Source organism: Lissotriton vulgaris, chromosome 6, assembly GCF_964263255.1.
Source record: "Lissotriton vulgaris chromosome 6, aLisVul1.2, whole genome shotgun sequence".
Lineage (NCBI taxonomy): Eukaryota > Metazoa > Chordata > Amphibia > Caudata > Salamandridae > Lissotriton > Lissotriton vulgaris.
This window is the reverse complement of record NC_141694.1, coordinates 696,938,224-696,951,467: the sequence shown is the minus strand read 5'-3', so window position 1 is coordinate 696,951,467 and position 13,244 is coordinate 696,938,224. Positions and strand designations below refer to the sequence as shown.

Here is a 13,244-nt window from a genome sequence, read left to right as displayed (position 1 = left end):
TTTTCTCATTATGTCATTTTTGCAATTATGGAAAAGGCAGCCAACATTGAACTCATAATATATTAAGAATTCACATGCTTTATTCCCTGAAGAGGTGGGCTTCCATACTGTCCAGTGTTCCAAATCCATGTCTGTTAAAATCATGGATGACATTCATGGAGATCTAGATTTGGGTAGTAGTGTGTTTCTGCTCCATGCTTGATATGTTGGCCATTTTGACATTGTCAACTATTGTTTCCTGGAGTCCGTAGTCCAAACGATTGGACAGAAGGACTATATAATTCTTTGCTCCAGATCGATCAAAACAATTGTTTTTCAACTAGTTAAATTAGCTTACTTTCATTCCCCTGTCCAGGCCCTTTCTTGCAGTGTTCATCAAAGATTCTTTGTTAGTCACCGCTTTCCAACATCTGCATGCCTCCTCTCATAGTTCTCATACCCTCATCAAGTTGTTCTTCTTGTCCTCTACTGATAACACTCAGACTATCGCTGATCTTAATAGCAAACTGACCAAGAAGCCCACACACATCGAAGCCTGCATAGTCTCCATTGACACCTAGATATATGATAATAGGTTTAAGCTGAATTCTGATGAGACTAAGATCTTGGTACTTGAAGGTAGCTCTCTTCCATTGGTACCGCTCTTACCCCTAGCTAAGTTCCGAATTCAGGGATTTAATTTGCTGTCATTAGTCTCACAGACCAACTAAGTTGCCTCCAAATGCTTTTTCCTTTCAAAAGACTTTACAGAAAATAATCTTGCTTCTTTCCTTTCTTACCAAAAATTATTATTCAAGCAGCTGTTTCTTCTCAGTTTCATTACAGACCTTCTGTCTCTAGCTCTGTCCCAGAAAACGTACTTTCCAAATGCTAGATTGTGCAGAATTCTGCAGCCTGGTTTATTTTCTGTGGGATCAACGGTATTTCAATATCCACAATCCTGTAGGGATCAATGCACTCCAAATATCCAAACCCATTAATTTCAAATCCCTCTGTAGCATCCATTGTGCCTTTCTTTCTTGCTGGTGGCTGCTTTCCATCGTGACCATGTTTGAGGCAGATATTTTTCTTTTTCAATTCAATGAAACAACAATGGGACATGCTGCCTGCTAGTCTGTATCACATTTTTAGGCATTGAATACCTAGGTAAGTGCAGTTATGAGCAGCCGTTTTCACCAACTGAACAAACAGGCACATTTTTTCACTGCTCTCAGTAAGATAATGGCCACAAGAGTTGAGGACACCCTTCAATTCTATTTTGACCACAGTAACTTGCTATATGACAGCCTGCCTTTATAGATCAGCAGGCTTCAGCGAGTGCAAAATGTGGCCACTTGTTTGCTGTAGAAATTAAAAAATAGGTCATATTTCTCCATCCAGAAGATCCTTGTTCCTAGTGCTCATCAAAGAATCTATTTAATACAAATTAGGTTGTCTTGTGTACAAATGCATCTATAGTCTGGCAATAACCATTAGGAGCATTCACCATGTGCTTCTGTGTGTCCAGCATAAACTCTACCTACTAGGGGAGTAAGGCTTTATGTCCATTCCAGGAGTTCAAGAAAGGAATTTACTGTCTTGAATATCTACATCCCCAGTCACTAACAGTCTTTAAAAAGGCAACGAAGATGTACTTATAAAGTTCAGACTACCTCATGAGATGTCTTAACATGGTCTTGATGTACCCAAAATAATCTGGCTGTTGTACACCACTTACAATCTGGCTATTATGTGCCTTGGTCTGAAACCAACGATCTCAAACATTAGAGCACTCCCTTTACACCCCTTTGGTTTCAATCAGTATAAGAAACAATCAACTATCATCTTATGAGCTTTGATTAAGATTATGTATGTTATGTTACTCAGAGATAGAAGTGTGCTGAGCAGCATGGGATTTATTAATCTGCTTTTTAGTAATCTTTGGAAGACAGTAGGGTCAGTCTTATGGCATCAGGATGAAGATATTCTCAGGGTGTAACAAGTAAATACATTTCTTGCTTTGAATTCTTTGTTTTAGGGCTTTCCAGGATAAAGTATGATAGGATGTTAGTAGATTGTACTGATATACTTTTGGAACCCTACTCTGAATTGGTTACTAGCAAAGGGCCGCAGCACTACAGTTCTGAGCCAGGAGGCCCCTATCTAGGCTACAACCGGTCACAAGAACTGATTCAGGTTGCACCAAATGCACAAGGTGTTGCCATATACCTTCATGACTGACAGACATAAGACAGTGTATATTTCAGTTAGGGTGCATGGTAGGGTATTAGGAGACCTATTTGCCCTGGCAAATGCCTCGATCCGTTAAGAACCTATGAAAGGGGACACAATCATTTTAGTGGATCATTCATGAAACATCTTCCCAGACGGATTTTATTAACTCATGTGACAGGTAGTGATTAATAAAGGTGTGTAGGTCACCACTCTACACATTTTTAACCTGACTTCTCCACCCTCTAGGACGGTGCATCGAAGTTAGGCATTCTAACCACTACTCCGATTCAACCAGTCCTGATGGAGCCCACTGTCTGTAACTCTGCCACTACAGTGACGAAGAGCCTGATGATGAAGTATGGCACTTCAGTGAATGAGGGCCTTGGTCTTTTCTTTAGGAAAAAACATTCTGTGCCCCCACCACCTCCATATGGGTTAATTAATCAGAGTTGTGGGATGTCGTAGTTTCTTTTGTGCCAGGTAGTTTAGTTTGTAGAATTATTTGTAGCTTGTGCATTGGCCCCAAATATATATATATATTGCTTTATTGCCAACATGGTTTTGAAGATTCTGATCAGAGACAGTTGTCATACCTAATGATTTTCAGTTGATGATTGCATGCAACAAACCTGATGGTAATAGTTTATGGCTCTGCTCCCTGGTGATATGATCTTAAGGTCGCTGTGCTAACAGATCAGTAGCCAGTTCAATGCCAGCACAGAAGGTTTCGGATAGTCTCTATAAAGAGTAATTCAAAAATATCTTTCTTGCATTAGTAACATATTTAGCTCTGTCTTCTCACTGTGTGCAGTGAGGCCACACCTGCTAGGCATGTTCCAGTAAGAATGTGAAATTATGTTATTAAATTCAGGACTATATTCAAGTTTAGGGCCACTTTCCACTATTCTCGTCGAAGTGTACATTTAGGGAGTTGAGTTATGTGGCTGTTAGAGGTGCAGTTCCAACTGAGTACAAGTCAAGCCATGTATTGGGGTGCCTTGGAGAAATCAGATTTAGTTTTTCCTTCAGAAAAAAGGGATGATGCTAGCAGTGGTAATGTAACTGATTCCAGATGACTGATAGAGCCTGCCTTTGTCTGATTGGGCTGTGTATATGTTTCAAAACATTTGTTTTGAATGGAATTCTCCAAGTTGTAGTGGAGATGTGGACACAGTGGATACACCAGTGGTGCCTGTGAACATTGCATAGGGCAGCAGCCTAACAAGCCTTCATCCCTGGCATAGGTCAGCTTTCACACCTTGCGGGGAGACACTGACCGCTCTTGGGCTTACAACTAGAGGATGTTTCAAACCATGCACTAGGCCTCATTGTGCCACCTGTGGGCAAATGTCTGAGACTCTCTGGGTTATAAGCCCATTCTTGCAAGACACACTAAGCCACAAAAGGGTGGGAAGGAGTTTTTAGACCCATTAATTATTTTTGTGTAGGCAATAAGGGTTTAACTCACAGCAAGTCACCACTAAGGGCTGTGATATCAATGGGTGAGTTTGGGGCATTGGTTGGGTTCTTAGTTCCCCACAAAAAATGGGGAAGGACTGTTCCAAAGGCTTTAGCACACAACAATTGCTCTAAGCTCACACTTTTCAAATAGGAATCTCAGGCATAGTCTGACACATAGGTGGACCCAATAGGACGTTGGGGAAAACTTACCTGACATTTGGTCACAGTATGTAGTAACTACCTCAACATTTATTGTGCTACTGCGCAAGAGGTAGGCATACAGAATAAGGAAGGAAGAACATGCCTCTTCCTTGGTGAAGGATAGAAGGATGTGTACTACATGAAGGACAAAGAGAGGCACCCAGCTTTAGTTTGAGGTATACAACATGAGTGATTACGTAATGGTTGCACCCAGGTTTCTGGACATTTGTGGTTGTGAAAAATTGTTTTGCTATGCTGTACCAGGGGCTTATTTAAAATACAGCTTTAGAGTGTGTCATGCAGCCAACTGTGTATGTGTTTCCTTCACAACTGTTACAAATATAATTGTATGTATTATATCCACTCGTCAGGATGAAATCACTATAGATGTTCACATATGATATTGGATCACGTCATCATTGTTGTCGTCATAGTACTTGTCACACACTGGGACCAGGATGAGAACCCATTCTGGCACAAGTTAATGTTGATTAGACCCAAACAGGAGTGCTACCAATGGCGTATATAATGCAACTGTGGTTAAACCAGTGTTGAACAATGGTTGTTAAGTAAAAGCTTGTGCCATGTAATGCTGTTCTCCCATTTGAAGTGTAGATTTTTCGGGAATCTCAGAACAAACACCCCCTGCATTTTAATGAATATAAAAAATATGCAGTACAAAATTCACAATCTCCATTGAGCCTATGAAGTCTGGTACCATTGCTATTGTTATATAAATAAATGATCTCTTGATAAATACAATTTGTTGCTTCTTTGTAATTTAGTTTTGGTATATCCCTTCATATTTTAGAATTCCAGAATGTTTTGTGTCAATGCAATTGGAGAAAGTGGGGCTGAGGGACAAGATGCTGAGCACATTCATCCAAAATAAGCAGGCAATGGGAACAGTCATGAAAAATGCTGTAAGTATACCCTGTGCTTAATTTATTAAAAATAAAGTACAGGTATCCAAAGTTTTTCTGTGAATACTGCAGGGCTATTACCCCACTAGTGCATCCACGTCCATCACTGGCATCTCTACTGGTACCACATCCTGCCTGTATTGACAGTGACCAAAGCAAGATTTCATAGATCAAGTGAGCTAACCTTCCTCAAGGGGAATTTAGAGGACTCTCTCTCCTGAAACTGTTTTGTTTAACAATGGGGTCAGTAACTTTTATTGCTGATGTTTCACTTAAAGCTACTAAATAGAAGTTTGTTGAAAGCTAGCACAATTGCTTTGACAGAGAGAGAGAGCTGTATGTTAGCTCCTTCTCTGTCAAAGCAATGCTGACTCCTGCTGGAGGTGGGGAGCCAGCAGGAACTGCAGCGGTCTTGAGTCTCCCGCGATGCACTGCTTATGACCTCACATATTAGATCACTCATGACATGGTCAGTGACATCACCGATGACATCTCAAATGGCATCTCCGATGACATCATGCAGTGATTGTGTTTTCTAAAGGTTTATGAGTGATAAAGTTAAATTATTATGCTTTGTGTACTATTAAGGAGTGATACTACTTCCAATATATATTATGTAAGTGGCTGTTGGCTGTGTATCCATGTGTGAGTGGGTGTCTGAGTGGCTGCATGTTTATGTGGGGGGGTGTGTAAGTAGCTATATGGGTGAATGAGTGGCTGTATTGTGAGTGAGTTGATGTGTGAGTGGCTGTATGGGTGAGTGACTGGGTGAGTGGCTGTATTTTTATATGAGTGGGTGTGTGAGTGGTTATATGGGTGCCTGTGTGGCTGTGTGAGTGGCTGTATGAGTGAGTGACTGGATGTGTAAATGGTTGTATGGGTGAGTGAGTGGCTATTTCAGTGGGTGTTTAGTTAAGTGAGTTGTGTGACTGGTTATATGGATGTGTGAATGGGTATGTGAGTATGTCAGTGGTTGTATGGGTGAGTGAGTGGATGTGTGAGAGACTTTATGGGTGAACAAGTGGTTGTGTGAGCAGCTGTATGGGCAAGTGTGTGGCTGTTAAAGTGGCTGCATGGTTGAGTGACTGGTTCTATGAGTAGCTGTATGGGTGGGTGACTGGTTGTGTGAGTTGCTATATTGGTAAGTGAATTGATGTGTGAGTGGCTGTATGAGTGAGTGAGTAGCTATGTGAGTGAGTATATGGTTGAGTGATTGGTTGTGTGAGTAGCTGTATGGGCGAGTGAGCGGTTATATGAATGGCTGCATTAATGACTAAGTAGTATATGAGTGGCTCTATGGATGAGTGAGTGGGTGTGTGAGCTGTTGTATGGGTCTGCGAATTGGTATGTGAGTGGTTGTGTGGATGTTTGAGTGTGTGTATGATTGGTTGTATGGGGGTTGTGAATTGGTATGTGAGTGGTTCTGTGGATGAAGTCGTCACTGATCATGTCATGAGTGATGTAATATGTGAGGCTATAAACAGTACATTGAAGGGGTGTAAGTTATAGTTAGCTGAGGTAACTATAATTGCTGAATTTCTATGGTTTTGTATGTGTAAAAACTGAGCCTAACTATAACATCCCCTTTAACCCTTGTTTTTTTCTGTGAATATATGTATACACACACACATATATATATATACTACCCAGAGTTCTCTCCTTCTTTTTTGCATAATTTATGTGTCACTCTATGCCTGAAAGGGTTTTGTTTTGACTTACTACTGGGTGCTCCCTTGTGTCTGGACAAAGTATACCCAGGGCTTAATTTGAGCCGGAGCTTGCCGGTGCTTAGCACCGGCACCTAATTATGAGGGCCGGGTCTTACCCAGTGAGTCACGCTGCATTAGGTGCACCCTTCCTGCCGTCAGTAATTGTTGTGCGTGGCACTGGCACACACAGAGAGCGTGTGCTGTGCTACTGCTGTGGTGCCGTAAGTGCTGTGATGCTTCCTGTCACTTAGTTTAAGAAAGTTACTGACGTGTCGTACTGGATGTTGTTGACTCGAATCTCGATGCATGCAGTAAATTGTAAACACCAACGGTCGGTGACGTGACGTGACTTTCCTCTTCCTCACTCTCTTCAAGACTTAGTTCCGGCCGCGGATCAGGCCCGGTGGGCGGGACACTGCACACTGTAGTAGTAGTTGTTGTTGGGCACTTGGGCAGGGCTTTGCTGCCCTGGGTTGGTCTTCTTCTGTGGGGGTGGACCATTGGGGCTGTGCATGGCAGAGGCAGCGATGCGTGCGCAGATTATGCAAAATGAATGCACGTGCATTTTCGCTGCCCGCCCAAGCATACCCGCACCTCTCCTCACCAGCCACCGAGTACCCAGTGGTGGTGTAACTACTCAACCAACGCACGCCGCCTTTCAAAGTAACGGGAGTCGGGAGCTGCTTGGGGACGTCGGTTGAGGTTGGCTACTGCTGCAGACTGCGGTGCATTATAGCTCTGGACTGCTCAGCAGGTGAGGGCGAGCGATGCAGGGCCTGGCAGGCTGCAGGCGCCGTGACGGTGATTACTGGTCAGGTTTTTTTAAAATCATTATTATCTAGATTGGTCTACCAGCGTCTGGTCACGATGGCCTGGGGACGGGTAGGCCAGCGCCCTAATCATCATGATTTAAATAAATCAAGCTGTGCAGGTGAGGGAGGGCAGGGCAGGGCCTGGCAGGCCGCAGGCGCAGGATTAATGTTTTTCTTTATCATAATTGTTGATTGGTGACTGGTTGTTTGATCATGATGGCCTGGGATAGGCGGCGTATGCCGGCGGCCAAATCATGCATTAAAAAATAAATCTGCGCAGGTGAGGCCTACTGGTTTAATTTTTTATGTTGATGGTTACGTCACTCTGATCATGAGGTTGTTTTTGATCCCCTGGTTTGATAATCACGATCATGTTTTGTTGGAAGTAGTGGGTGCACTGCAGTGGGCATGCATGGGCAGTCACAGTGGCTATTTGTTGTGCAGTTGTGGCCGAACAGTGCAAAAAAGGGGATGGCACAATCTCAAAGGTGTGGTTCCATGCAAATAACAGAACACCTTGCGCTGGGGAGAGCATATTTTCTTCTGTAATCATGTGGGCTGTCCCTGTCTTGCACCAGAAAGATGTAGCTAAGGTGGGGTGCAGCTCGGGCAGGGATAAGGGATAGTGCATCAGATCTGTAATATGGGCCCAGTTCTGCCCGGCCAAACGTCAGAAATCCTTAAAGCAGTGAGGGTTAAAAACCCTCTACAATGTGGTAGCGATGGTGTTGCAGTGGCGCGGACACTTTCCAATTCATGGGGCTGCTGCACCTTAATAGTTCCTTGGAAGAAGTGAGCCTGCTTCAGTGTCTTCCTCCGGTCACCTTTTACCTCTGCATTTGTCTGAAGTCCCGTTTTTTCCTCTGAACCTTTTCCTCATTTTAAAATCTGCAAAACTAGTTTCACATGTGTGAAAGTGAGCACCACGACTGGATGAGCTACTCACACCTACCATGGGGCAGCTTGAGAGCTCCAGCTTCACCCCGTGTGCCAGTCAATGCTCTGGCTACAACTTTAAGTTTGAGGCCATTTGCATAATGTTTGTGACTATCTTGCGCCTATAGCAATAGAATATTTCATCCCACGTACATTGCAATAGAACTCAAAACAGAAACAAAATTAATGCCCCTCTCTTTGTGGACTAATCTGACTGCCGCATCAATGAAATGGCTGTGTTCAGATTCAATGATCCATCAGGATTTATAAAGCGTGGCTAATCATCCGATGGGGTATCCAGGCGCTTGCAGATTCCGGAGGCTTTTTTGAACAGCCAGGTCTTGAGCTTCACTAACCTATCGACATGCTGCTCTCATGCTATTAACCAGCATGAGAGAAGCGTTAGGATTGGATGGAGTGGGTTGCACCAACACTGCTTCAGGGCCTGGAGGCCTATGCTTGCTCTCCACCGAGATGTCTAATACAGCTGAGTTGAGAGTTGCAAAGTGTGCATGTCAGGCTGTCCGTCGTAAGACACTGTAGGTTGTGGGCGGAGCCGGGGAAGTGGGTGTGGCCTACTAAAAAAAATTGAGCACCTGCACTTCATATTTTACAAATTAAGCACTGAGTATACCTCTCTGAAGAGCTCTAATTAGAGCGAAACACTGTCAGGTGTTGCTTTTACTCATTTCAGGTTGGCTTGAGTTGGTATTTCACTAATTCAAAGTTATAATATTGTGCCTAGAGTGATAAATGGCTTTTGTAATTTTACGGCTTGGCAAGGACAGCACTGTACTAGTCCTATGCTTAAAGACTTTGCTGTATACATTGCAAAAGACTTTGTCATTTTCTATCTCGGCTTGGATAGCACTGTGCTAATCCTATGCTTAAAAACTTTGATAGAAAAACAGACATTTGAGGTGAGCAGATCTAGAGTGTCGCTGGTGTTGAGAGTGCTCTAACAGGGGCTGCTTTCCACCTTAACTTGAGAACTGCCCAGAGTTCTCTCCTTCTTTTTTGTATATATATATATATATATATATATATATATGTATATATATATATATATGACGAAGGCAAAGGCTGAAACGCGTCTGTTTATATTGTTTGCGCAATAAACCCAAGTGGGGTTTAAACTAACGTGAGTGCTGGTCCGGTCATTTATTTGGCAGTGGAGCAAAATATATATATTGTATATGTGTTTAATCGAAGAGAGCTACAAAACGTTGTGAAGAGGCATTCACCAAAATAACAGAGCCTGACGCGTTTCATGCGCATAGCGCATTTCTTCAGAGGCAATCGTGAACAGCTACTCACAGCATGAATTGTCTTTAACTCTGACCTCGTGTCTTAAAGGGCGTGGGCGCGCCCCCAGGCATTCTGGTAACAGTCGTTCTTTGTTCTTTAACTCCAGTGAGTTGCTCGTGGTAGCGAAATGGATCCAAATAAAGCCACAGTGGGTTGGGATGATTTCAAAAAGCAGTGGTTTGTATCATAATGCTTTTCTCCAACACGATCTTCCTGCCCTTTGCTGTGCTGCATCACCTGACGCTGCACGGGTCCATGCAACCATGGTGGGGCTTCCCTACGACCGGGACCGGCCGTTAGTACATCCAAAACTGTATTGCCCCCATTCAGAGAAGCCACATCAGGAAGGTTCAATATGTGTTTAATGGAAGAGAGCTACAAAACGCTGTGAAGAGGCATTCACCAAAATAACAGAGCCTGACGCGTTTCATGCGCATAGCGCATTTCTTCAGAGGCAATCGTGATCAGCTACTCACAGCATGAATTTTCTTTAACTCTAAATATATATATATATATATATATATATATATTACGCTCGACTCTCCCAAAATCCAATATATATATATCTCCAAACCCACAGCTCAATTCGTGAACTGTTCCACAAATAAGGACACTCCAGCCAAATTTCTTAGTCTCTGCGCTTGATTTATTTCAGCGCGAACACTCAGTCAACAAACAAACGCACTGACGAAGGCGGCAACGCCGAAACGCGTTTGTTTGTTGACTGAGTGTTCGTGCTGAAATAAATCAAGCGCAGAGACTAAGAAATTTGGCTGGAGTGTCCTTATTTGTGGAACAGTTCACGAATTGAGCTGTGGGTTTGGAGATGTGTTACGCACTCCACCGTGCGTTAAGGAGGCACCCGGGGTAAAGCGGAGCGGCAGATGGTGGATGTGAGTTGTTTATATATATATATATATATATATATATATATATATATATATATATATATATATATATATATATATATATCGCTATCTGCGACCTTTTCGCCATTGCCCAATGAAGCACACACACAGGAACTTAATGATTTTAAAGTTTATTCAAAAAGCCACACAGCAGCACTGACAGATGCGTTTCGGCACAACGCCTCTCTCAGTGTCAGCACGTCCGAATACCATTTCATATTTAAAGACAAAGGGAATTCATTCATTCTGCAGTAATGTGCATAGAAATAAATAAAAGGAATGCTTTTCAATTGCACCATTATCTCATAGTTGCAGACCATCTTGACACTGGCAAATGTATATACAAAGAATAATAATCTTATATATGGTTCATCATCAGGGAAGTATTTGCAAGGGAGCACAAAAAAATAATTTACAATTTAATTAAACTTTAATTCATTATTAGCTCAATAGGTCTCTATTGCTTTTCCTAAAAATGCCCTAAATGGGCTTACGCTAATCAATGGTTTAACACACTCCCTGTGTACAATTTCCATTGTTATCTAGCTCATTATACTGCCCTGAATGGGCCTTCCCTGTGTCATCATTTTATATTGCAATAAAAAACAATTTCATATATACTACATCAATGTGCATTAAAGTGAGGAAGCACATTTCCACTCCATCATTTGGTTACATTGTCAATCGGTGCATAAACAAAGTTATAATCTCTAAAGTAAATCAAGAGGAAAAAATATATAATCTTTTTTCAAAACATATATACATCAACCTATTCATGATTGTCAATATGTTTCTCTGGGCATCAGTCAAGAACATCTTCCAGAGAAAACTACATTTCTGCTTTATGTAGAATGTTGCCTATGCAAACTTCCTTAAGTTGTACCAAACAGGAGAATTCCCTAAACGAGATCATTCAGTATGTCTGTCCTGCAGTGAGTGACACGCATATTTTAACCCAGATGAACCCTTAGCTCTTCCTCGTTGTTTACTCCCTTGAGGGTCTTAGTTTGTTGTTCTAATATGCAACGGGACTCAAGAATGTAGAGCTTCTTCACCCTATCCCCCTTTCATTTTTTTAACCTAATCTTAAACAAAAAAACTAAGAAGATCACGATTGCTGTTATGTTTTAGTTCAAAATGATGTGCTACGGGATAGCTTTGGGCTCTATTTATAATCACTCATGTGTCTTCAAGCACCCTCTTTTTGACGGGATGTATTGCGCTCCCTATGTAATATTTGCCTCAGGGGCATACCAGACAGTAAATCTTAAATTCTAAATTACAATTCAGTCATTTCTAGATTTTTTTACATTTGTTCTGTCCTTCAATCCTGTCGTCAAGGAATCTCCAACTATATTTACAGGCCTTATATTTAGGGCAAGGGAAAAACCCACTTCTAGATATTTTCTTTCTGTTACTTGTTTATAGTGACTGTGCACCAAATGGTCATTCAGTGAGTGGCCTTTCCTATATGTTATCTGGGGGCAAGATGTAAGTTCTCCTCCTATGATGTTATCCATTTTTGAAATATGCCAATTTTTAGGAAAAATCTGAACAGCTTTCGGGGGAACTTGTGGTATATTCAGTGGTCATTCTAATTTGTCCATCCTCGTATCCCTTTTATTTTTCTATGTGTTCTTAGTGATAAGCAATTGTTGCCTTCCTGTCTGATTTGTCTTCCTCTCTGCCACATGGAGGATGCCTCTTGTGTAGCCTCTTTTCTTGTATCTCTCTAAAGCAATTCTTTTTTCTTTTTCATAATCTGTATCTTTGGAACAGTTATGGTTAATACATAGAAGTTCCCCCAATGGGATATTTTTATTAGACTTCTTGAGTGATGGCTTCCTGCATGCAGTACCGATTTGCCAGCAGTCTGTTTGCGGTATTGTCTGGTTAATAGCTTTTTATCTTCTTTATATACCTCTAAATCTAGATAGAAGACACTAGTAGTACTAATGTTACTGGTAAATCCTATATTCAAATCAATTTGATTCAAAGCAGCAATATATTCTTTGTTTGCTGTTTGTGTACCCTGCCACATGATGGAAAAATCATCTATGCAGAGGGCCCGAAGGGCCACACTATCCAAACAGTGTTCTTGTCCTTCTGCCCAGGCCTTGTACTTCTACCTCCATCCCACAAATACATTTGCATAACTGGGGGCGAAGCACGTGCCCATGGCTGTCCTCTGTTTTTCTTGATAAAGTTGACCTTAAAATAAGAAACTTTTATTGTTCAAACAGAATCATATATATAGATATATATAATTTTAGCTGGGCTTTAAAGCATCAATCATTGCAGGTACTGTCCACTGGAGCATCTTAACCCCTTTTCTGCTAGGCTAAGGCTATTTGGGGTAAGCTTTGGCCCCCATAACATTTTTCCACATAAGATATCCACACTGGATTTGTGACCTTTTTATTTAGCATCCTGGAGATTCTAAAGGTACCCAGGGCTTATGGATTCCCCAGGAGAGGACTGAGAAATCTGCCAAAATACAGCTACATTTAGTTTTTTGGGAGGGAAATGGGGAAAAAGTATCTGGTTTTTTTCCCCTTCAAATGACATTAATGAAGGGGTTGCAGTGCTAAAATCACGATCTTCCCACCTTTCAATAACAGGCGTATTTGAATCAGAAAATCACATTTTTTAACACAGTTTTGTTATTTCACTGGGAAATAGTACAATTTCCCTTTTTTTGTGCTTTCAACCTTTTTCCAGTTAGTGGTGGAAATGAGTATGCAACCCAAGGTGGATCCCAGAAAGCTATAC

At 41.7% G+C, this 13,244-nt stretch overlaps 1 protein-coding gene across 1 annotated transcript in view; it reads left to right on the top strand.

The window, feature by feature from the left end:
* Positions 1–13,244, top strand: part of LOC147707857 (uncharacterized) — a 910,329-nt gene that overhangs the window by 377,328 nt on the left and 519,757 nt on the right. Inside the window, exon 25 of the mRNA XM_086925682.1 lies at positions 4,688–4,799. Coding sequence (XP_086781808.1) covers positions 4,688–4,799 — 112 coding nt within the window. The remainder of the gene's footprint in view (positions 1–4,687; positions 4,800–13,244) is intronic.